We start from the raw sequence: 25606 nt of genomic DNA on the forward strand, positions 1-25606 counted from the left end.
ATAGTGCAGCTTAGAAGCAAATCCATGGTGTTTCTGAGGACAGTGTCTGGCCAACAATATCATCAGAAAGACAACGGAGGGGAACAGAAGGTAGGGAAACGATAGAAATGCACCAAGGCCCAGGTTTTTCACAGTATAAATTTTTATTGCTACTTGGCTGAAAGTTAATTAAAAATACAGCTTTTCTGCTCAAAACTAGTCATAGCAGCATCTCAAATGAAATAATAAACCATCGCCCACTCAATTTTAAGGAGTACAATTCTGGCAGACAAACAGCAAAAGTGCTCATGGTTAGTCCTTTTCCTAAATTATAAAACACAAGGTATCCTGAAACTATGTAGCAGTTTTCTGCATGCTAAAATATAAACAAAAATATTAGATATGCTCCAGATATTCAAAACAATGCCTTGGCTTACAAACATAATGTTAACATTATGTACAAAGTAATCACATAGGACTGTATATATTTTATATGCATTTATATATGGCATGCTTCAGACATTAAATACATGAATTATTATCTTAAATAAAAATACAATAATCTGTGACAGTATACTATAGAATCCCTTTATTCTAGATTCTGTAGTGGAGAAGGACCTATACATTTGCATGAAACAATGTACAAAAATAAACCTCAGCTTCTTGGCATTGAGAGAAAATATTCAAGCATCTCTAGAAAAGAAAGTACAGAAAGAAAGGTGAGATCAAACAATGTTTACTTTGGTCACATGTTAAACAATTGGAACATCCTCAATATCAGATTCTTTCCAGAGTTCACCATAATCATTCAACAGAATGGAGATTCATTCTGTTAAATATAATAGCAACACATGCATGCACGTGTGCATACTTTCTCACTCAGACCACAATGACAAACAGGCAGGCAGCATGTTCTCCCTCTGTGAAGAGAAATAAAACCTATAATGTGTTTACAGAGATTGGATTAACTGAATCAGAAAAGCATTGACACCATAACCTACTTAAATATGCATACCGTCTCACACACACACTCCGCTGTATTTACATAGGATTATGGTGCACTCAGATCATGAACAGTAGTTGATCTCCTCTACTAAATAATTAAAGGGAATACTTCGCCATCCTTGTGATGTCACCTTGATCTGTTACTCTGTGCCCCATCTTCCTGTAGCAATACGTACGGTTTGCATATGTACAGGCACATTTATTTCTCGATCTAGGTTAATGACCTTCTCAATCAATATTGTTTCTAGCTCTTGTTAGCAGGAGTCCATTTTTTGGTCCTTTACAAAAACAAGGGAGAGTTGACTAAATAAAATGGCAAATAATACTTGGCTAAGGATCTGCAGATGCATGTTCTGACATACGGAATGCATTTTTGGCTGCTAGAGCACGTAGCATGGGTGCATTTGGGACGCACAGAGCTTAGTAGTGTTTTGCTGGCCCTCACTTGGCAAACTAGGGCCCAATTATGGAGCCTCTTGATCAACTTTTCTACATGGATCACTGCGCAGAAAGAGAGTTGACAAAAGGTCAAAACGCACACGATGGCAGAACACTGCACTTCGTGATTCACACACACATGCATACGCGCACACAGACAAGAATGTTAGGTTACTACTCATTTTCATAGTTAAGAAAAAAGGATCCTCCTATTTTTAGGTCAGGTGTGTAACCTGTTAGTAATATGTACAGGTGACACGTTGCATATTTGATGTGATCGAATTCATGTTCATAATCATCTACATTGTGTAGTGTATTTGAAGTCCAACTTCCTGTTCATTAAAAGGATTATGAGAACTTTGAATTCTCTTGTTCCACCAACCACATCAAAGACAATCACTTCTTCATACTGTTCTTATGTTCTCAACTTAAATGCCATATGAAAATGTCAAATGTGTGCAAGCTCAAATCTGTTTCTTTAGTCTGTCCTGAAATGCTATTTTTGTTTTCAGGGTGGAGGGCAAACCCACACCTGTGGTGCTGACATGTACCTGTTTTGCAACCTGAGGCACAGCAGGTGGCTTCCATTAGCAAACAAAGCAATATTCAAATGGCCTGCTTTCTGCCACTTATCATCCCTAGAATGAGCCAACCTTTTACCCCTCAACACCAGCTGCTGTTCCTCTCATGGAAGCAGAATGACTCAATACAAAAAAAGCCTTAAGACTTGAACAAGGAAGAACAATGCCTATCTTTGTGCTAAAAGACAAACTTGCATCCACCAGAAAAAGCAGTTTTGTAATTCTCTCACACTTCACAATTATTAGCACTTCTATTGGATACTTTCTCTTAGAGAAGACATGATAAGTTTGGCTGACAGAAGCCACAACAACGACAACTCAAGCCCTATGAGTTAATGTGCATTTTTGATAAATCACTCACATAATACTCAAATATCAATCTTTGAATATATTCATCTCCCTATGTACAAAGTGCTTTAAACAGTGTTCGATCCTTTGAAGAGCAGACTTTGTCTGAAGTTGGGACAAAATAAGTGAATTTACGTAATACATCTCATATTATAAGCACGCAGGCTTTAGAAAGGCAAATTAACCAATCATTCCAGTTGATAACGTTAAGAATGTAAATAGCTATTTCGAAGCCGCTGTGAGGTTTTTGAGCATCTAAAATACTGCCAATTCTACTAAACCTTTAGAATCCACCCCTCTGGTCCCAAGCCTTGTTCTACTGGACTGAAATGTTGCCTTGCTCCCTCTACAATTCAGAGAAAAAAATATTGGATTTTTAGGTGTTCTATGCTCCTGACCTTGCCACGTAAGGTCAAAGGGCAAAACCAGCTCCACTAAAGGAAATAAAACCAACAGAAAGACAGCCCCCATCATCATTAGGACTGGCAGCACTGCAATAAGGCTATGAACAAGCATAGAGGGTTGTAGCTAGCTAAGCACAGTGGCATCTAGGAACACATCCTGGTCATTCTTTAGTCAGACCACAAGCCCCTTCTTACTAAGTCAGACTGTTGTCCTCTCTAGAATGGGTTAGGCAGTTTGGCACAAGGGGGAAGGGGGATAGATTTTGGTCTGCAGCTATGTAAAATCAATGATGAGTCAATTAGCAGTATCTTATCCTCTAACATCGCCGGAGCACAAGTGCAACTTTATAGAAATGTCATATTCACAGTTTACTGACCCATATTATGCGGATGCCTTTATTCAAAGCAATGTCTATGACTGACATATTTCACCATGTCTATGACAGATAAAAGACAGGGCCATACTGTGGACCACTCCATAGCTCAGCAACACTAAAACCATTAGCAAATGCCACAAATAAAGTCTGAACTCAAATTGTGATGCAAAATTAATGGCTTACACGCAATACTTTTTTTCACTCTTTTCATGACACAAACGTGCTTTGCTCATTGTGATGTCATCACTTCATTATCCAGTGAGGTGGATATGTAATGTCTAAGTTAATGTCTCATTGACCCAATACATAAGAATACCTGTGTTTTTATTTTGTGTGTCAAAATAGTCAATACTTGAACCCACATCTGCATTATCCCAGGACACAAATTTGAGAAGGATGCAATCATTAGCTCCGGTGAGTTGATTTGTAGATTAGAGTATTGTATATTGTAGATTTTTGCTAAAATTCCACATAAAATGGGTTTATCAGATGATGTTTCTCATTGGTTGGATGGTATTAACCAAAGGTCCTCTGACAGCTATGGAACATATGGAGCAGACAAAGGCTCGTCTCCACAAAGTGAAAGAAGAGTAAGATAACGTCCTCCTCAGCATTAGGTCAGGTGTCCTACATGCCCCTTGAACCGTTGTTCCTTCACAATACCCCATCTACTTGCCTCTAGCATACACCTGTTGAATTGATTTGGTGTTGCCACTCATGTGAGCTTCACACCACCCCCTCTTACTCAAACCAGCACTTATTGTCACCAACACAACAATGAGCTTTTCTGTCCTGCCAACCAAAACACACTGTGCTTGTTCTGAATCTGTTATACAGAAGGTGGTAGTGGTCGTACAGTACACTGGTGATATTCACTGATATATAACTAACATCTGAGGCAATTCATAGTTATCACCACCAGATGTCCCACAAACCCTTATTGAATCTGTCACTAGATCTATGAGAATGAAATATCTAATTATTTCAAGGAGTAAATCATTATTTTTACGCTCTCTCTCTGGTCACTGACTTAAATTGAAGAGCATCAACCAGATATATCTACACGCTCCAAAGGAATTATGCAAACTATCTTTGTATCAAATAGTACACATACATTTCACAACATACATACTTTAAATATACATGTAAAATAATATACCATGTTACATCCTCATTTTAGTACACTACTCATGGATATTTTGTTCAGTTGACTGTGAAGCTAATGGAATGATGGGAACAGAATGATTCCCAAACCTTAAAAAACACTTTCGATATGTTGGTCGCTGCAGAGATTTTGCACAATTTCCTGGGTACAACAAACATGAAACTAGAAAAACTAAAGAAAAAAGGGGCTACACACCTCACAGTATCTGGACTCCTTAAATGATGGCACTCGATATGTGAAGAACATGTTTTTTCACCCATCATATGTAATGATTACTGTACAGTATCTAGTGTGCATTGTAGCGTCTGAGATATGAACACTGTAAACGATTGTTTTGCCTTTGTCGTCACCATTCATGTTGCCCATAAAACATAATTAATATAAAATGTTCTGTTAAAATTTGCTGACCATGCATTGTCACCGATACAGTGTTACAATAATGGTTTTGAAGCAGTATCCTATATTGGTTCTGTACACGTGAGCAATGCACTGTCATGTTATTTTGCGTTTGCCTTTTTATGAGATCTTGATGCTATTTTTGAACATTATTTTCTGTATTATTCCTCCCAGCAAGGCTTCAATGGTTTCCAAATGGATACGCATCCTGATGCTGGGACTAGGCCAAGCTGGCCTTGTGATTACACCACGATGTGGTTCTGCACTACACTGCTCAGACTAAATGTGTCTATAGATACTAACTGTATTTCCCATATAGAGGATTATGGTGTAGATAGAAAGGGTCACATCTTAGTTTTATTAGTAAATGAAAATTCTGTTCGTTTTTTTATCATCTGCTGTTATGTTCCTACTTGCCTCTAGCATACAGTCTGAATCCTCGTACCAGAGTAAGGCCAGTCAGCCCAGTTTCCAGTCCTGACAGCCATGTCGGCTGCCATTGTGCAGTCAGATAGCGAGAGCAAGCGCAAGAGAGCGAGAGCGAGATATATAGAGAGAAGTGGCTGTACCATTGGTGGCCCCTGGAGGACGCTGTCACACAGTGACGTCCTCCTCCAGGGTTAATACTGATGTCCCCACCCCAACCCCCCTCCCCTCCATACACACACACACACACACACACAGGCAGGGAGGCAGGGACATCTGGGGCTGAGTCATCTACAGTAGGCACTTTTTCACCTTTTGGTCGCAGGACTTGTCCCTGGGATCTAGGAGCCCCTGCAGCCCCCAGCAATGGAATGATAACGCACTCAAAGGGATTCTTCTACTGTTTCATTACTTGACCTTCCTTCCAAGTAAAGGGAAATGTTGCAAACAAGTTCTGCAGTCTAAAACGCATGAGGTATTCTAGTTCAGGCTGGGGTATTTTGGCCTCCGGTGGCCCCCTTCTTTTCACAACCTCTTCATGGGTGGTGATTTCAGTGCCTGTTCAGCTCTGATACTCAGACAGTTCCACCAGGTTCATCAGACAGTTAGCTAAGCACCTCTCTACGTCTAACGTGACGTAACGCATTCATGTGTGAACAGTCAAGGCCCCACATGTCTTCATGACAGAGCTGAATGGAAACTTGAACTGGAATATCCCACCTGTGCCAGAGAGACCTCCTCTGCCCCCCTGGTATGGCACTGTCACAGGACTACCACAGGGTTGCACTGTGCTCTGGCCCCCTCTAGAGGGCAGTATCATAGACTTCCTGCTGTAGGGCAGGGATAGGGTTGGGGGCGAGGTCCCGCTGGGGCAGCATGGGAGCAGGGGGGTGGGGGTGGTCCCACACAGGGTCTCTGATGGAGGGTGGTGTGAAAGGAGGTGGAGGTCCAGGGACCATAGGGCTCTGGCCCCTCAGCTGTTCCCTAACATCCTGCTCTAGACTGGGAGGCACTACCAGCTGGTCCTCGGGGTCCTGCTGGGCAGGGGCAGTGAAGTAACCAGACTTCTTCTTAGGGGCCTCCACGGCTACCTCGATGAGGTTGTGGCTATCTTCCGGGGCCACCACGGAGCCGTTGGAGAGCTTCTTCCCAAAGAGGCTGGAGGTGGAGGGGGACTTCTTCAGGTCGGACATCTCCCTGCCACACACGGCCAGCAGGCAGCCGTTAGTGGCTGACACCACCACACTGTTCTGACGACGCATCTTTCCGTTGGGGTAGTCTGAGCGTGTCTTGTCCAGGTTGTGGTCCTTTGGGCTCGCGGCTGGCCCAGAACGGATCTGGAAAGCACAGCAGTGGATGTCCACCTCCACCTCCAGCTTGCTCCCGTTGGAGATGACCCCCTCTAGTGGAGCCTCGTCATCACTGTCCAGCCCGTTGTCAGACTGGTTACTGGAGAAGGGGGTACAGGAGGGCTGGCGCTGGAACAGGACTTGGTGGGGCCCCCCTACCCCAGCTGAGCCAGGTCCCGCAGGGGCACAGAGCGTGGCTGCAGGGTGGATGCTACAGCGCCTCTCAGGTCGGACCGTGGGGCCAGAGGGGTGCTCGTCAGAGGCCGTGGAGCCCGCCTCACTCCCCACCTCCGAGGCCGAAGTCTCGCTGTTGAACTCTGAGGCAATGCCACTGCTGGAGGAGGGTGTGGCCGGGTCCCCTGGGGGAGCAGTGACGGGGAGGGGTGTTGGAGGGGGTCCCCGGGGTTCAGTACCAGTACTGGCGTGAGGGGGCTCACAGGTACAGCTGTCCTCCCCGATGTGCAGGGACACCACCACCGCCCCCACATTGTCCCGGCAGCCGTAGCTCTGGGCCAGCGTGCAGAGCTTCTTGGCAGCTGCGCGGGGGTCCCTCACGGCCTGCACAGTGCACACGGCCTCCTGGTAGGACACCTTCTCAAACAGCGCCCGGTTCCCCAGGATCAGGAAGTCATCTTGGGAACACAGGGGCTCGGTGCACACCCATGGCTTGGGCAGCACCCAGGGAGACAGATAAGAGCATCCCAACAGGCGAGAGCAGCATGTCACTCCACTCACCTTGTTATCCTGCAACACAATAACACAGGAGGGGACTCAGCTCTGCACTTTGAATACAAATGAATACCTCTGAGCACAAGGCATCACATCAAACATTAACTAACAAGTAGATCTTAATGAACACAAAGGCCCTCACAAAGATGTGCATTCACACACGCCTGACTCCCCACAGTACCTCAGTGATGATCGCCTTGCTGAGTTTGACCCTGTCCATCTCTTCAGTGCTCTGCTCCAGGCTGAAGACCTTGGAGAGGGGCACGGGCTGGCCATCTCGACACAGCACCGCCTGGCAGCTGCCCACGTTGGCCACCGTCAGGCTGAAGTAGCTGCCCAGCTCCGACGGCTCGTGGTGGATGTAGCAGAGCAGGGCAGATGCACCCAGCTTCTGACCAGCCATGCCCAGTTTCCTGCATCATACATCACAGAATGCAACTATCAGCACATGCCCTGCAATTAGCTAGCTTCTTTGTTAAATAAACATTAAAAGTAGACCATTATGAATATTCATTACGTTGTTATTTGCATATGTTAATTACTAGCTAATCAAATGTAAATGAACATGGGATAGGGAAGACAAGCCTACAATTGTACTAAGAGCCAACAGTAATTTATAGCACGGGCGCAAGTTTCATTGGGACAGAGGGGGACATGTTAAGAACGAGGCAATAGTGTGCTTTAGGACCATGCGGACGCCTGGAGCGGTCGGGTAGGTTGTTTGGAGTGTTTATCCAACTGGATAATTTTTTAAATTATTAATAATAATAATAATGCCCCCCCCCCCCCCCCACACACACTTCAAAAACCAAAGTTACGCCCCTGATTCATAGAATACTGAAATTTGCCTACATTTGGCTTGTATTAGAGTAATACAAGCAAAATGGGTGTGTGTCTGTGAATGCATGATGCTCATACCTATGTGAGGTGAGGAAGGTGTTACTCATGTACACACTGTCTACACTGGAATGCAGCAGCTCCTCCGACAGCACATCTCCCATGGTACACTGCAGCAGACGAGGAACTTCCTCATTGCGGTCTCCGTCGAAGACGCCATAGGCCGCCTCAACACTATCCCCAAAGCGGTCCACTGCCAGCACAGACACACACAACCTGTCCCCAAGGAAGAGAAAATACCGTATGTATAGATAAGATAAACACAAAAAGTGGAAACAAAATGTGGTTACATTTTGTGTGTAAATCCCGTTATACAATCTTCCTCAAATTAAAGCCAAACAGGAATAACTCATCTATACTTGAACACATTGAGACAGAGCCTTTTCCTACGGAGGCAGCAGGGGCTGAGTGTGACACCAGACACGGCCCCCTGTGACACTGTGGTGGTCATGACCCTGTGAGGCCCTGTTAGGGCAGCAGCCAGGCAAACTGGGCCCCCATCAATGATGCAGGGGACACTGCTTTATACCCATTGTATCCACAGGAAGTATTAGGCTTCACCGCCTTCCCTACTATTAAACAAGATCCGCTGCCCAGGGGCCTAGATGCCAGGCCCAACAGACGTTCACCCAGGCAGTGGAAGCTGTGCTGGGGCTGTACAGTTAGATAACTAAGTAACTCCTCCATACATGCATATGATAGTCCCGGGTAGGGTTTAAAATAGGATGCCAGCCAAGAGGCAGAGCAGAAAAGAAACGGGCTGATATGGACTATGAGAAGCACATCCTCTTCTCAGACCATTTAATGTAGTGCTGCTCACAGCGATTCCCTGAAAAAGGAAATGCTTCTTAAAGACGCTCTAAAACCACACGTGATCTCATAATCCCATTTATACCCTCTCATCAGATTGTCATGAATTAGAGCTTCACTCAGGCAAAATACACTTTATGATGCTCTCTCGCATACATGCTCACTCACTGTCTCATAATGTAATTATCTCCCTCAGCCCTCCTCCCTCCCTCCCTTCTGCTCACTTGTTCCTCTGTCCGCTCATCTCAGAGTAGCCGTGGTTCCACAGGGTGGAGGAGCCCAGGGAGTCCCCGGCTGTCATGGCTGGCTTCTGGTCCAGCTTCAGGGTGGTGATATGACTGAGGAGAGACACACAAAGAGGTGGGGGGGGGGCATTACCTCATTACGCACTGAACCGAACCATAATTCACACCGTAGCACAGGTAATATTATTTATCACATATCTTATCTAAGTACACCAGCGGTCTGATACTATATTGTGCAGTGTGACACTGTGGTCTCTGTGTGTCACCTGAACAGGTTGAGTGTTTTGTGCTCCAGCAAGAGGCTGCTGTTGCCAGTCAGGTCCAGTTCGTGCAGGGTGGCCGTTAGAGAGTCTGGCAGTAGGATCTCAGTCAGCTCATTACAGCTCAAGTCCACCAGCTACACACACACACACACACACACACACACACACACACACACACACACGAGGGAGAAGATAACACACTGTTACACGGTACAACATTGTAAAAAAGACATACACATCTAAAAGACATATGCATAAACAAAACACAAACTAGGACTGACGCCGTTTAGTCGACTGGTCGATTGTTCGTTAACCGAGATTTCTTTAGTCGAACAGTGCACAAGACACCTGTCTCAGTGGACTAATCCATTGCGGAGGCCACGGGGATGGCACAGTCCATCACTCTAAGACATGTGATACTGAAATTGTATATGGTTATAGTATGTAAAAATAACGGTACAACACTAATAAATCGAATATTATTTAATAACAAATGCGCTTGATCCCACATTGGATACGGTCACTGTCCGCGGTTCTGAAACATAACCTTCAGTGCGCCATAGAATTGACACCTTTCCCTATGTTGCTATGTGCATAATAGCAAAGTTAACCAGCATAATGGGATTGAAAACAATGTGGCAGAGCCAGCAGAAGCAGAGATGAGGAAACAGCCCTTGCCTAAGCCTAATTGTCAAAAAACTATTTGAGGAGAGAGGAAACCACATCTTACCTGTCAAATCTCTTTACAAATCATCCACATACACTACCCTTCAAAAGTTTGGGATCACTTAGAAATGTCCTTGTTTTTTAAAGAAAAGCTACTTTTTTTGTTGACTCTGGGATGCTGGCCTTCTAGGCAGAGTTGTAAAGAAAAGCCATATCTGAGACTGGCCAATAAAAAGAAAAGATTAAGATGGGCAAAAGAACACAGACACTGGACAGAGGAACTCTGCCTAGAAGGCCAGCATCCCGGAGTCGCCTCTTCACTGTTGACGTTGAGACTGGTGTTTTGCAGGTACTATTTAATGAAGCTGCCAGTTGAGGACTTGTGAGGCATCTGTTTCTCAAACTAGACACTAATTCACTTGTCCTCTTGCTCAGTTGTGCACAGGGGCCTCCCACTCCTCTTTCTATTCTGGTTACAGCCAGTTTGTGCTGTTCTGTGAAGGGAGTAGTACACAGGTCTTCAGTTTCTTGGCTATTTCTTGCATGGAATAACCTTCATTTCTCAGAACAAAAATAGACTGACGAGTTTCAGAAGAAAGTTCTTTGTTTCTCATCTAGTCTAAAGAAGGCCAGTTGTATTGCTTCTTTAATCAGCTGTGCTAACAATTGCAAAAGGGTTTTCTAATGATCAATTAGCCTTTTAAAATTATAAACTTGGATTAGCTAACACAACGTGCCATTGGAACACAGGAGTGATGGTTGCTGATAATGGGCCTATGTACGCCTATGTAGATATTCCAGCTACAATAGACATTTACAACATTAACAAATGTCTACACTGTATTTCTGATCAATTTGATGTTATTTTAAATTGACAAAAAAGTTGCTTTTCTTTCAAAAGCAAGGACATTTCTAAGTGACCCCAAACTTTTGAACGGTAGTGTATATCTACAGAAATAAGACAGATCCTGCTTCTGTTGCCTGTTTGAGTGTTTAACAGCCTACTGATTCTGTGAACACCAAGCCTCATGCAACAGCAAAATGTCTGATAAAGCAATTTCACAGATTCGTCTGTTTTTAATCTTTGCTATGCTGTAATTTAGGCTTTACAATTTTGTGGGGTTAGTACAGACCGGTATTACTTAATGTATTTAGTGTTGTTCACACTGTTCCAAACAGGCAGAAAAATTATATTGTAATCTAACAGCACCTGTTTGTCACACACAATATGCACCTAGCTCTCGCTCCTATACCCACCTTGATTTCCTTCTTATTGTTATAATTATCATTATGATCATCATTATAAAAACAAGTATGTGACCCTATTGGTCACATGTGATGAATGCATGTTTCACGTAAAGAGAGAAGGGTTGAAGGAATAGGGAATGATTTTCCTAAACAAATTAGAAATCTCAGTAACAGAACTTTTCAGTCAGAAACAGATAATGGCTAATAATGAATGGATAATTATGTTGCAGCTTCAGCATGGACAGCGCAATAAACACTTGCTGTGCTGTGGTGCCTTTTTTCTGCACCAGTCGCACAGGTACTCGCGGTCATTTCTTTTTGACACAGTGTGACCATCGGGATCTTTCGAGTCATTTGTGTGTCTTAATTATTTAATCAAACAGTGGGCTTAAAGCAACATACAAGCTCAGTGCAAATGTAGTTGATTTTATTAGTGTGTGTGTCTATATATGGAAAAATACATTTCAATATTTCAACCAATCGATCGACTCTCGGGCAACCAATATTATTATTTATTTTTTTTTTAGTCGGGGACAGCCCTAATATAAACAGATATGAGTGAAACTGACCTTGATCTCTGGCAGGTTGAGGATCTCGGGGAACACACTGATGTGGTTGGAGTGTGCTATGAGGGTGTGTAGCCTCTTACAGCTGGAAACAGTGGAGGGGATGGTCTTCAGCTTGTTGCCACTCAGATTCAGCTCCTCTAGCAGCTCCAGTTTACTCAGTTTACTGCACACACAGAGCAGTATAGAGACGTCTCCACCACAGAACAATAGCTCATATCAGATCTAGAGAATAGCTACAGTATATTAGGAGCAATAGAGAACATTTTATGTCTAGAGACGCAATCTCTAAAGCAGTGGTTAACTCCCTGTGTAGAATATGTCCACTGATTGAAGGCATTTCCATTCTTGATAGGTACTGTATGAAGGCAGTATACCTGGGTTTGGAGTTGGTTACCTGGCAGGGAAAGAGAGCAGCTGGTTGTAGGCCATGTGCAGGACTCTGAGGTTCTGGTGTCCCACCAGCAGGGCAGCACAGTTCTCATTCAGTTTGTTCCCCGTCAGGTACAGTTCCTGGAGAGTGCTGAGGCTCTCCTCTGATTGGCTGCTGGGGGGAATTATCTCCAGGGCATTGGCTGACACGTTCAGGTACTTTAGGCTAGGAGGAGGAGCAGAGAGCGATGTATGTAAATAGGAAAGAACCTAAAATTAATTGCCAGTGATACAAGTGATGTAAATGTGTAATATCAAGTCAACATCAGATGATTTAGACAGAACTTCCTCTTAAAGCTGTTATGACAGAGGATAGTTAAATGCTCTTGTTACCAACACTCTGTCCATAAATTTCCTTTAACAAAACAGATTCAGATAAAGGATGACAGGGAGAAAATCAATAAGAATACATCTTCTAGTGGTGGCTCTTCTAAAAATGTTGTTGACCAATGAGGCACTTTACAGCCGTCATACTGGCGCTCGATGTCTCAGCACGGGAGACAGAGTAGAGTAGGCCAGGCCTAATGGGTGCCCAGGAAACGGTAGAGCGTCAGACTGTTGGTGGAGGGGGGGGGGGCTCACGTTACAGTCCGACTCTGACTGGTCCACAGAACCACACCCTCCAGAGCCTGGCAGACAGAGCCCAGGGGACCCAGTCAGTCCACCTCTACTGGAGCAGCTAACCAGGGCCATCACATACCTACGTGAAGTAAGACATCTCTTACAGACTGCAAACCAATTTAAGCTAGATACATCAACCCCATCAAATATTTATACTGTATTTCTACTGCATGATGTAAGGAGGATGTACTGTAGGGCAGTGTTTAATTTCAATATGCCTGATCCTGTTTTGTCTTTTAATTGGTTGTTGTGGTTGAATAGAGGCACAGGGCCACTGCTGCTCCGGGGTTTAAAGCAGCAGTAGTAGCGTCCTCGGGCCCAGGGGAGACGGAGCATCAGCTGCAGCCTTCAAAACACCTGTCAGGAATGGAGAGAGAGGCAGAGAGAGGGAGAGAGAGGACAAACACCAAAGGGTAGGAGAGAGGGTGGTGTGAAGAGAGAGAGGAAGGGGGATTGACCCACTTTAAGGCCTTGTAGAAGAGGCTCTCCGGGAGCTCGCCTAGCTTGTTGTGCTGGAGGTCGAGTACTTCCAGGGGGACGTGGTCAAGTAGGTCAGGCAGTCTCTGGAGCCTATTGTTCCCAGCCAGCAGCTTCCTCAGACTCAGGCTGCTGAGTAGTCTAACGGAGAGGGAGATGAAAAAAAGAGAGAAAGAGCTAAAGAGAGAGAGAACATCTTCTGCTGTGAATTTGATCACTTCTGAAACTGGGGGAAATCGTGAGGTAGAGAAACTCCACAGCCAACAAATCCATCAACGTCTTTTTCAACTTGGCAGCCTAAAGATACCAACACAGCACAATTTACTCCAGAAAGAATAACAGAGGTCTCATCTGCAGCTACGCCGTCAAGACGAATATTATCTTGTTTGCGACGGCTTTGGTCTATTCAAATGCAAATATAGTTGTGTTAAAGGGTAACGTTAAATGATGGTTGCTTTGAGTGGAGTGCTCCAGCATCACCATACTGAGATCACAGTCTGCTGACAGAAAGACGACAAGCCGTACGTTGGCTTCACACAGCCAATTCAATCCTCTCATCAGCTGACTGTCAACACATCTGCTGATGTTTTAGGGACAGTTATTTCTGGCTGGACATTGGCTAAATGATGCCCAATGTTAATCAGATAAATATGGTGCTCATCCTAATAATAATTTCAGAATGTTTAAAAGCCAAATCCGGATGATACGAGGTGGACAGGTTAAACATATAGCACAACATGATGGACAAAGTAACAGCCTTTAATCTACCTTAACAATTATGCATGTTTAGAACATCTTTATATGAATAACTAGACGAGTTGGAAGTGAGGAGTTTGAGAAGTATGAACTAGTCCTCGTAGGGAGACTAACCTGGCTGGTAGTTCAGACAGGAAGTTGTGTGTAACGTCCAGCACCTCCACCTTCCTACTGTCACACACCCAGTCTGGAAGGTACTCCAGCAGGTTCCTTTTCACAGAGGTCACAGTCAACACAGTGGTCAGAGGGGATAAGACCTTTTTACCTCCAACTGTACATATACAGTGCATTTGGAAAGTATTCAGACCCCTTGACTTTTTCCACATTTTGTTACGTTACAGCCTTATTCTAAAATTGGTTAAATTGTTTTGTTCCCCCTCATCAATATGCACGCAACACCCCATAAAGACAGCAAAAAACTGAAATATCACATTTACAAGTATTCAGACCTTTTACTCAGTACTTTTGGCAGCGATTACAGCATCAAGTCTTCTTAGGTATGACGCTACAAGCTTGGCACACCTGTATTTGCAGAGTTTCTCCCATTCTTCTCTGCAGATCCTCTCAAGCTCTGTCAGGTTGGGTGTGGAGCGTTGCTGCACAGCTATTCAGGTTTCTCCAGAGATGTTTGATCGGTTCAAGTGTGGGCTCTGGCTGGGCCACTCAAGGACATTCATAGACTTATCCGAAGCCACTCCTGCGTTGCCTTGGCTGTGTGCTTAGTGTCATTGTCCTGTTGGAAGGTGAACCTTCACCCCAGCCTGTGGTACAGATTGCTCTGGAGCAGGTTTTCATCAAGGATCTCTCTTTGCTCCGTTCATCTTTCCCTCGATCTTGACTAGTGTCCAAGTCCCTGACGCTGAAAAACATCAACACAGCATGATGCTGCCACCACGCTTCACCGTAGGGATGGTGCCGGGTTACCTCCAGACATGATGCTTGGCATTCAGGCCATTTAAAAAAAAAATCTTGGTTTCATCAGACAAGAGAATCTTGTTTTTAATGGTCTGAGAGTCCTTTAGGTTCCTTTTGGCAAACTCCAAGCGGGCTGTCATGTTCCTTTTACTAAGGAGTGGCTTCCATCTGGCCACTCTACCATAAAGGCCTGATGGGTAGAGTGCTGCAGGGATGATTGCCCTTCTGGAAGGTTCTCTCATCTCTACAGAGGAACTCCGGAGCACTTTCAGAGTGACCATTGGGTTATTGGTCACCTCCCTGACCAAGGCCTTTCTCCCCAGATTGCTCAAATTGGTCGGGCAGCCAGCTCTAGGGGGAGTCTTGGTGGTTCCAAACTTCTTCCATTTAAGAATGATGGAGGCCACTGTGTTCTTGGGGACATTCAATGCTGCAGAAATGTTTTGGTACCCTTCCCCCTCGACACAATCCTGTCTCGGAGCTCTATCTATAATTATTTCGACCTCACAGCTTGGTTTTTGCTATGACATGCACTGTCAACTGTGGGACCTTATATAGACAGGTGTACCTTTCCAAATCATGTCCAATAAATTGAATTTACCACAGGTAGAATTCAAACAAGTTGTAGAAACATCTCAAGGGTGATCAATGGAAACAGGATGCACCGGAGTTCAATTTCGAGTCTAATAGCAATCGGTCTGAATACTTAAGTAAATAAGGTATTCGTTTTTTATTTTGTATACTTTTGCTAAAATTGCTAAAAACCTGCTTTTGCTTTGTCATTATGGGGTATTGTGTGTAGATTGATGACGAAAAATGTTTTATTTAATCAATTTTAGAATAAGGCAGTAATGTAACCAAATGTGGAAAAGTGAAAAGGGGTCTGGAAACTTCCCGAAAGCACAGTATATGAAAAAAGGTACCAATATACCAAGTTCATGACAAGAAGAATGTTGATGGATTAATAACATTATTAACACCTCTTCCTTACTGATTGGCCCTGGCCAGACAGCACTCACCGTGATAAGTCCATCTGTGTCAGCTGGTTGGGTACCGGGTAGATGTTGACTGTGGTCAGGCCTGTGAGTAGAGGAAAAGCAGTGATCAGCAGCCAAGCTAGTGATGGCTATATGCATTATGTAACAGTAACAGTGGTAGAGGGCCTGGAGAGACAGGACCAGGGAGGGAGTTGCTCCACTCACGGTTGCTGCTGGCGTGGAGCGTGCGCAGGGTGAAGCCACTCAGCGTTAGCGCCCTCAGCTGGTTTCTCTGACAGTGCAGGATTTCCAGGCTGCAGATGGAGCTCAGGTCCAGGGTGGCCAAGTGGTTGTCCCTCAGGTCCAGCTGGGTCACCTGCTTCACTGCCTCCAGGGCCTCACTCTTCACCCAGCGCAGACCGTTCAGCCTGCTTACAGTACACAGCATTAACACCCAGGCCTCATACGGTACACAGCATTAACACCCAGGCCTCATACGGTACACAGCATTAACACCCAGGCCTCATACGGTACACAGCATTAACACCCAGGGCCTCGTACTGTACACAGCATTAACACCCAGGCCTCATACGGTACACAGCATTAACACCCAGGCCTCATACTGTACACAGCATTAACACCCAGGGCTCATACGGTACACAGCATTAACACCCAGGGCTCATACGGTACACAGCATTAACACCCAGGGCCTCGTACTGTACACAGCATTAACACCCAGGCCTCATACTGTACTCAGCATTAACACCCAGGCCTCATACGGTACACAGCATTAACACCCAGGCCTCATACTGTACACAGCATTAACACCCAGGCCTCATACTGTACACAGCATTAACACCCAGGCCTCATACTGTACACAGCATTAACACCCAGGCCTCATACTGTACACAGCATTAACACCCAGGCCTCATACGGTACACAGCATTAACACCCAGGCCTCATACTGTACACAGCATTAACACCCAGGCCTCATACTGTACACAGCATTAACACCCAGGCCTCATACGGTACACAGCATTAACACCCAGGCCTCATACGGTACACAGCATTAACACCCAGGCCTCATACGGTACACATAATTAACACCCAGGCCTCATACAGTACGTAAGGGAAAATCAACAAGGGGCTATGCATTCACGACGTGAAAGGTGTGTTCCAACTGACCGTCCACGGAGTTGCATTTTCCAGAGAACACAGAGCCCTGAGTTTATTATCCCTTTTATACCACAATAATACTATAATTTAACACATTTACCACTAGAAGTGTTCATTATTGACATTGTTAAATTTTCTCAATTTGACTTTGCTTTCAAAAGCAGCTCAAACATAGAACATGTATGAACTATAGCCATTGAATTCTACCCTGCTGATATACCGTGCGTTATAGGGAAATTATGCACACTTTAGAATGCCCTTCAAGCCAATCAGAAATGAGTATTCAACAATACCATGGTATAAACAGCATTATAAACTGGGTGGTTCGAGCCCTGAATGCTGATTGGTTGACAGCGGTGGAATACCACGGGTATGACAAAACATTTATTTTTACTGCTTTAACTATGATCGTAACCAGTTTATAATAGCAATAAGGCACCTCGGGATTTGTAGTATATGGCCAATATACCACGGCTAAGGTCTGTATCCAATGAGTCGTGCCTAAGAACAGCCCTTAGCCGTGGTATATTGGCCATATATACCCCCTCGGACCTTATTGCTTAATTAACACACAGGACTCAGGACACATAGAATTGAGATATTAGCCACAACATGATGTTAAAGCACTGGCTTCAGACAAACAGAACACTGGGTTAGAATGTTGACCGCAGACAGACAAGACAGAATATAGTCAGCAACTAGAAAAAAGGTATTGGTGCTCTTCCTCCAAACCAGAGGCCAGTTCAGGTGAGGAGTGGAGCAGAGCAGTAGTCCATCCTCTTTGCCTGGCTGATGAGTTCCAGACTGGCCCCGTGTGTCTCCCTTATCTGATCTCACTCTGCAGTACCTCTCCTCTCCCTTTTATGAACCCAACTGGCCTCCTAATCCTGCAAGCACCCAGCCCCCATAAATCCAGCCCATCCCTCCACCCAATAACTCATTCTCAAGGTGAGGTAGAGAAAGAGAGAGGGCGCAAGAGAGAGGGAGGGAGTGAGAGAGGGAGGAAGCGAGAGAGGTAGAAAGATGGGAGAAGAAATGAATAACGACTAAACTTTAAAACAGTGACAGGGAATCAAGGGGGTGACACTGCAGGTTTTTAGGGGATCAACCTCACTATCAATGGCTGCATGAGACCTGGATAGAGAGATGAGATGGCATTTTATATGAAAATGGCTAGGTGAGGCAGGGTCAGGCATCGGGGTGTGGGGAATTTGGGGGGGGGGACGACGACGACATTGAACTGCTGCTGCCAACTCTGAGATTTACTAACAGGGGAGCTCTTGTTACCATTGTGTACTGATCCTGCATTATGCATGCTGTGACTGATGAGTAGAGTGTATACTGAGGGAGAGAGTGAGAAAGAGAGACCGTGAGCGAGAAATAGGAATAGAAAGAAAGACGGGGGGCCCGTTCGATGGCAGAGAGTACAGACTGGTCTAGTTCCTCACCGCAGGTCGATGTTCTTGAGGTGGCTCATTCTGGCAAGGATCCCCAGCTCCAGGGTCTCCACCCTGTTCCCAGCCATGGCTAGCCTGTCCATGCCACTCAGCCTATCCAGCACACCAGGGATGTGGGGGAAGTTGTTGAAGGAAAGCCCCAGGCTGCTGAGCTGAGCTAGGCCGCCAAGCTCTTCGGGAAGGAAGTTCAACTGATTCCCATCCAGAGACAGGGTCTGCAGACTGGGGGACAGAAGCAGACATATACATTTCTTTCATCTCTGTTTTCTGAGGATACACAACTGTTTGGCATTCCATAATAAGAGGTGAAAACATCAATGTTTGTATATTTGAAAATCATGCTGCAGTAAGTGAGCTGAGAGCATGAAAACTGGCCTGATTTTAAATCTTTATTTAATCTCATTGCATAACAACAAACAGCTGAACTTAATGCATTGGTTCAATAAATTCAAAACACACACACACAGCTATAACATGCTCAATAATGATTAATTGCTAAGAGGAGCATGTGGGCTCATGTGGCCAGAAAGGGGCTAATGTGGAGAGGCGAGCAGCGGGGCGAGTGGAGTGTACTGCACCTAACAGCACAAAATGTCCAACCCAACATCCAGTACATAGAGGAACTGATACTCATACTCATATTGACCACCATGGAATTACACCCTACCTAACACAGCTAGAGAGGGAATGTTAGAATGTACTCTATACCAAACTGAATAGAAGATACAGTTGAAGTCAGAAGTGTACATACACCTTAGACAAATACATTTAAACAATTCCTGACATTTAATCCTAGTAAAAATTCCCTGTCTTAGGTCAGTTAGGATCACCACTTTAGTTTAAGAATGTGAAATGTCAGAATAATAGTAGAGAGAATGATTTATTTCAGCGTTTATTTATTTCATCATATTCCCAGTGGGCAGAAGTTTACATACACTCAAGTAGTATTTGGTAGCATTGCCTTGAAATTGTTTAACTTGGGTCAAACGTTTCAAGTAGCCTTCCACAAGCTTCCCACAATAAGTTGGGTGAATTTTGGCCTATTCCCCCTGACACTGCTGGTGTAACTGAGTCAGGTTTGTAGGCCTCCTTGCTCGCACACGCTTTTTCAGTTCTGCCTACAAATTGTCTATGGGATTTAGGTCAGGGCTTTGTGAAGGCCACACCAATACCTTGACTTTGTTGTCCTTAAGCTATTTTTCCACAACTTTGTTAGTATGCTTTGGGTCATTGTCCATTTGGAAGACCCATTTGCAACCAAGCTTTTAACTTCCTGACTGATGTCTTGAGACGTTGCTTAAATATATCCACATAATTTTCCTTCCACATGATGTCATCTATTTTGTGAAGTGCACCAGTCCCTCCTGCAAACATAACAAGGGTCATTATGGCCAAACAGTTTATTTTTGTTTCATCAGACCAGAGAACATTTCTCTAAAAAGTACAATCTTTCTCCCCATGTGCAGTTGCAAACCGTAGTCTGGCTTTTTATGGCGGATTTGGAGCAGTGGGTTCTTCCTTGCTGAGCGGCCTTTCAGGTTATGTCGATATAGGACTCGTTTTACTGTGGATATAGATACTTTTGTACCGGTTTCCTCCAGCATCATCACAAGGTCCTTTGCTGTTGTTCTGGGATTGATTTACACTTGTATCAAAGTACGTTCATCTCTAGGAGACAGAACGCGTCTCCTTCCTGAGCAGTATGACAGCTGAGTGGTCCCATGGTGTTTATACTTGTGTACTATTGTTTGGACAGATGAACGTGGTACCGTCAGGCGTTTAGAAATTCCTCCCAAGGATGAACCTGACTTGTGGAGGTCTTTTTTTTCTCCTGAGGTCTTTTCTGAGGTCTGATTTCTTTTGATTTTCCCATAATGTCAAGCAAATAGGCACTGAGTTTGAAGGTAGGCCTAGAAATACATCCACAGGTCACCTCCAATTGACTCACATTATGTCAATAAGCCTATCAGAAGCTTCTAAAGTCATGACAATTTTCTGGAATTTTCCAAGCTGTTTAAAGGCACAGTCAATTTAGTGTGTGTAAACTTCTGACCCACTGGAATTGTGATACAGTGAATTATAAGTGAAATAATAATTGTTGGAAAGATGATGTCCTAACCGACTTAACAAACTAAAGTTTTGGCATCAAAAAATTTGCAGACTGGTTGAAAAACAAGTTTTAATGTATGTAAACCTAAGTGTATGTAAACTTCCGACTTCAACTGTAGATTTTTGGCAGACTGATATAGGGTTATATGTGTGACTGTCTTACCTCTGGAGGTTGCCTATCTGTGCAGGGACAGTGTTCATGCCGTTACAGGAGAGGTTGAGCTCTGTCAGGGTGAGGATCTCACAGACAGACTCTGGAAACACTCCCAGGCGGTTATGTGAAAGGTTCAGACTCTTCAGCTGGGAAAACCTGGAGAGAAGGAGAGTGTTTGAAAGACTGGACCTGGCTTTTCTGACATGTTCATTGAATGACCAAAAATACCTATTTTCTTCTTGTTGCAACACTTTGATGATTGTGACAAGTCTGATTATAAAAAGAGATGTATTTTGTGGGCTCATTGCGTTGGTTCAGGTAGTCTCGTTCATCTTAATCGCTTCATTGGAATTTGTGTCCTCATTACTATGGGCTGCTGACATTTTACATTTTCGCATCGAGTCCTCTTCATGGACCGGTGGGTATCATATCCTTATCAAACCAAAATCCCACCTCTCACACACATGGACACACACATAAAGTAGCAATACAAGCATTTTTGTGAATGACGTGATGCAGAACGGATGGGGGATGGAGGTGGCCGTTGTGAGTCACAACACGTTAGAGCACAGACCACATCCGAGAAGAACCACCCCACCCCCTCCTCCGCCTCCTCAGGCTCCATCAGCCTCCCTCACTCTCCAAGCCCTGCTCTGACTCTAAATATACAGATAGAGGAAGTGACAGAAACACACAGAGAGAGACAGAGACAGATAGACACAGACAGACAAGACACAGAGAGAGAGATGCAGTGATGTGTACATTTTATTCCTCTCAGCTACCCGGCACAGTAGATCCTCTAGAATGTGTTCATTCCACAGCCCTTCACACACGTACACCACTTATTCCATCTCGGCCCTTCCTGCTTGCCTTACAACAGGAAATACTACAGAGTGTAGTAGATCATTAACATTTAATAGCATTATCTCTTTTGAGAATGACAGCTTGTTCAAATATGCTCCAGTTGTACCATAGGAGTGGACACTGAGCTAAGCGCCCCTCCACAAGACGATATGCAGGCTGACCACGGTCTCTGAGCATCGACCATAAACGAGAGCTACAGTCAGGACAACTTTTCAGCACCAACTAGACCATAAAACAAGATCTGTGATAAACAACGTACGTACTTGTAGAACATCATATGACATGCTTACATAATGCATTTGGGTAAAACGGTCAGACTGTGTTGTAACACTACCACACATTGCACTGTAACAGTGAGGACAAGTTGATCTGCCGACGGATTATGATTTAGTATTGAGGTAAGGGTGTTACTGGGCAGGTTGAGTTGGGAGATTTGGCAGGATTGGTATTGGGCTACAGGTTTTGCGTGGCATGTTTGGACTTAGTATTAGGTAGGGTTTTCCTGAGTAAGGTGTGTCAGTGGCTGGGTACTGCCCTGCCTGGTGACAGAGTGTATTTACCTGGGGAGGTTGAGCAGTCCTCCGGGGCCCTGCAGGGACATGAAGTTGTGTCGGAGGTTGAGATGGGTGAGGTCCTGGCTGTAGAACAGGTACTCTGGCACCTCCTCCAGACTGTAGCATGACAGATCCACCAGGCTGATGGTCTGAGAAACCACCTGAAAACACAGGACATGTCTGTTTACTGCTCCCAAATTGTTTTTTTAATGAAGCTTTTTGATAATAGAACAAGGTTTTGACCAGCATGGTCATAAATCAGGTTGACCAGAAACCACCTGCATGGAGCAAATGAGGTTTGCACACAAAAACACACAGAGTAACGGGCAACTTTAATTTAAAAAAGGTTGAGCCGGTTCAATCACAGAAGGGAAGTTAGTGTATGATTCTGTCTTCAGCATTACAGAATGATTTATGGAGCATTATAAACAAAGGAATACTGATAAGGTCATGCTGTGAGTCCATAACAAAACAGGATGTTCACACAGCTCTAGCGTTGTGGTCTAGTAGAGTTGGCAGCATGAACTCCACAGAGGTGTGTGGTACTTAATCATGATCCTCACAGTGAGTGCTGTGTATATCCAGAGGTGAAAGTAGATTTAATTTCTTCCCGGAATGGACCTTCTATGTGTGCAAGTGCTTTTATAAATTGTTTATAGTCCTAATCATAGAATTACATAGAATCCCTATTATTTTTTTACCTGCACACTTTACTCCGGGATGGTGTAATCATTTTTTGAAAGGGGGGTGTGGAAATAAACTATTTAAGCCTCAATTTAGATATTTTTCTGCTTATAATTTCCTACATTTGGTCGGCTACGGTGTCTATAATTAGATACATGCAGCTTCTCGTCATTACTTGATGATTGTCTAGAAGACTAAATAAAGACTTGCTCACCAAAATGATGTCATAAATCATCAACAATCTACACTGAACAGAAATGTATATGCAACAAGTGTTGGTCCCATGTTTCATCGAAATATAAGATCCCAGAAATATTCCATACGCACAAATAGCGTATCTCTCAAATTTTATGCACAAATTTGTTTACATCCCTGTTAGTGAGCATTTTATCCTGTGTCAAGATAATGCATCCACCTGACAGGTGTGGCATATCAAGAAGCTGATTGGACAGCATGATCATTACACAGGTGCGCCTCGTGCTAGGGACAATAAAAGGCCATTCTAAAATGTGCAGTTGTGTCACACAACACAATGGCATAGATGTCTCAAGTTTTGAGGGAGTGTGCAATTGCAGGAATGTCCACCAGAGAATTAAATGTTCATTTCTCTACTATAAGCCGCCTCCACCATCATTTCAGAGAATTTGGCAGTACATCTTACTGGCCTCAACTGCAGACCACGTGTAACCATGCCAGCTCAGGACCTCCACATCTGGCTTCTTCACCTGCAGGATCATCAGATAGTCAACAAAATCTTTGAAAATAATTGAAAAGCTGTCAAAGGATCCAACATGTTTCTGAGAGTATTTCAATGAGTCTTTGATGGATATTATGTATGGTTGAATATTGAATACTTTCAGCTTTTACGTCGCTGATAGAAATGGCACTTTTAGGCTACACAGAATGGTCTCTAAATGCTAGAGGTCGACCAATTAATCGACATGGCCAAATAATTAGGGCCGATTTCAAGTTTTCATAAATCGGTAATCTGCATTTTTGGACGCCGATTACATTGCATTCTACGAGGAAACTGCGTGGCAGGCTGACCACCTGTTACGCGAGTGCAGCAATAAGCCATGGTAAGTTGCTAGCTAGCATTAAACTTACCTTATAACAAAATAAAAATATATCTTCACATAATCACTAGTTAACTACACGTGATGATATTACTAGGTTAACTAGCTTGTCCTGCGTTGCATATAATCAATGCAGTGCCTGTTAATTTATCGTCGAATCACAGCCTACTTCGCCAAACGAGGATGATTTAAGCGCATTCGCGAAAGAAGCACAATCGTTGCACGAATGTACCTAACCATAAACATCAATGCCTTTCTTAAAATCAATACACGGAAGTATATTTGTTTTAACCCAAATATTAGGTTAAGAAATTAATGTTAGCTGGCAATATTCACTAAGGAAATTGTGTCACTTCTCTTGCGTTCATTGCACGCTGAGTCAGGGTATATGCAACCTTTTGGGCCACCTGGCTCGTTGCAAACTAATTTGCCAGAATTCCACATAATTGTGACATAACATTGGTTGTGCAATGTAACAGCAGTATTTAAACTTAGGGTTGCCACCCGTTCGATAAAATACGGAATGGTTCTGTACTTCACTGAAAGAATAAACGTTATGTTTTCAAAATGATAGTTTCCGGATTTGACCATATTAAATGACCAAAGGCTCATATATCTGTGTTTATTATATTATAATTATGTATATGATTTGATATTTGATAGAGCAGTCTGACTGAGCGGTGGTTGGTGGCAGCAGGCTCAAACTTTACTGCGTTTTGCCTTCAGCTCTTAGCAATGCTTGATTCAAGCCTATCAACTCCTGAGATTAGGCTGGCAATACTAAAGTGCCTATAAGAACATCCAATAGTCAAAGGTATATGAAATACAAATGGTATAGAGAGAAATAGTCGATGCATAATTCCTATAATAACTACAACCTTAAACTTCTTAACTGGGAATATTGAACCACCAGCTTTCATATGTTCTCGTGTTCTGAGCAAGGAACCAAAACGTTAGCTTTTTTACATGGAACATATTGCGCTTTTACTTTCTTCTCCAACACTGTTTTTGCATTACTTAAACCAAATTGAGCATATTTCATTATTTGAGACTAAGTAGATTTTATTAATGTAATATATTAAGTTAAAATAAAAGTGTTCATTCAGTATTGTTGTAATTGTCATTATTACACATATATGTAAATGTGTAAATGTGTAAATGTGTATATATATATATATATATATATATATATATATATATATATATATATATATATATATATATGTAAATGTGTGTACACACACACACACACACATTATAGTAGGCTGCATATGAAGCCTACATTCAGTGTCCAGACTTCAGTTACTATTCTGGCATCCATAGTGTACTATGCACCCGCCATTTGATAAATGCCAAGAGACATCAGTTATAAAACACTGAAGTGTTTGTCCTTCATTAGGCCTACAAGTCTTGTAACCTGAATTGATGTGTCCACTCTGTCCGTGCGCGTCTCGGACTTGGC

The 25606-nt window shown here is 43.7% G+C and overlaps 1 protein-coding gene across 1 annotated transcript in view; it reads right to left on the minus strand.

Annotated features, from left to right (window-relative positions):
* Positions 1-119: 119 nt before the first annotated feature.
* Positions 120-25606, minus strand: part of LOC109887703 (PH domain leucine-rich repeat-containing protein phosphatase 2) — a 51749-nt gene continuing 26262 nt past the window's right edge. Inside the window, exons 6-19 of the mRNA XM_020479011.2 lie at positions 22391-22545; positions 20976-21122; positions 18695-18925; positions 16296-16498; positions 16113-16173; positions 14293-14388; positions 13408-13563; positions 12290-12490; positions 11896-12058; positions 9416-9546; positions 9129-9242; positions 8116-8310; positions 7379-7610; positions 120-7212 (exon numbers count right to left, since the gene is read on the minus strand). Of these exons, the coding sequence (XP_020334600.2) occupies positions 5923-7212; positions 7379-7610; positions 8116-8310; positions 9129-9242; positions 9416-9546; positions 11896-12058; positions 12290-12490; positions 13408-13563; positions 14293-14388; positions 16113-16173; positions 16296-16498; positions 18695-18925; positions 20976-21122; positions 22391-22545 (3375 nt within the window). The 3' untranslated portion in view covers positions 120-5922. The remainder of the gene's footprint in view (positions 7213-7378; positions 7611-8115; positions 8311-9128; positions 9243-9415; positions 9547-11895; positions 12059-12289; positions 12491-13407; positions 13564-14292; positions 14389-16112; positions 16174-16295; positions 16499-18694; positions 18926-20975; positions 21123-22390; positions 22546-25606) is intronic.

Source organism: Oncorhynchus kisutch, linkage group LG3 (assembly GCF_002021735.2).
Source record: "Oncorhynchus kisutch isolate 150728-3 linkage group LG3, Okis_V2, whole genome shotgun sequence".
Taxonomy (NCBI): domain Eukaryota; kingdom Metazoa; phylum Chordata; class Actinopteri; order Salmoniformes; family Salmonidae; genus Oncorhynchus; species Oncorhynchus kisutch.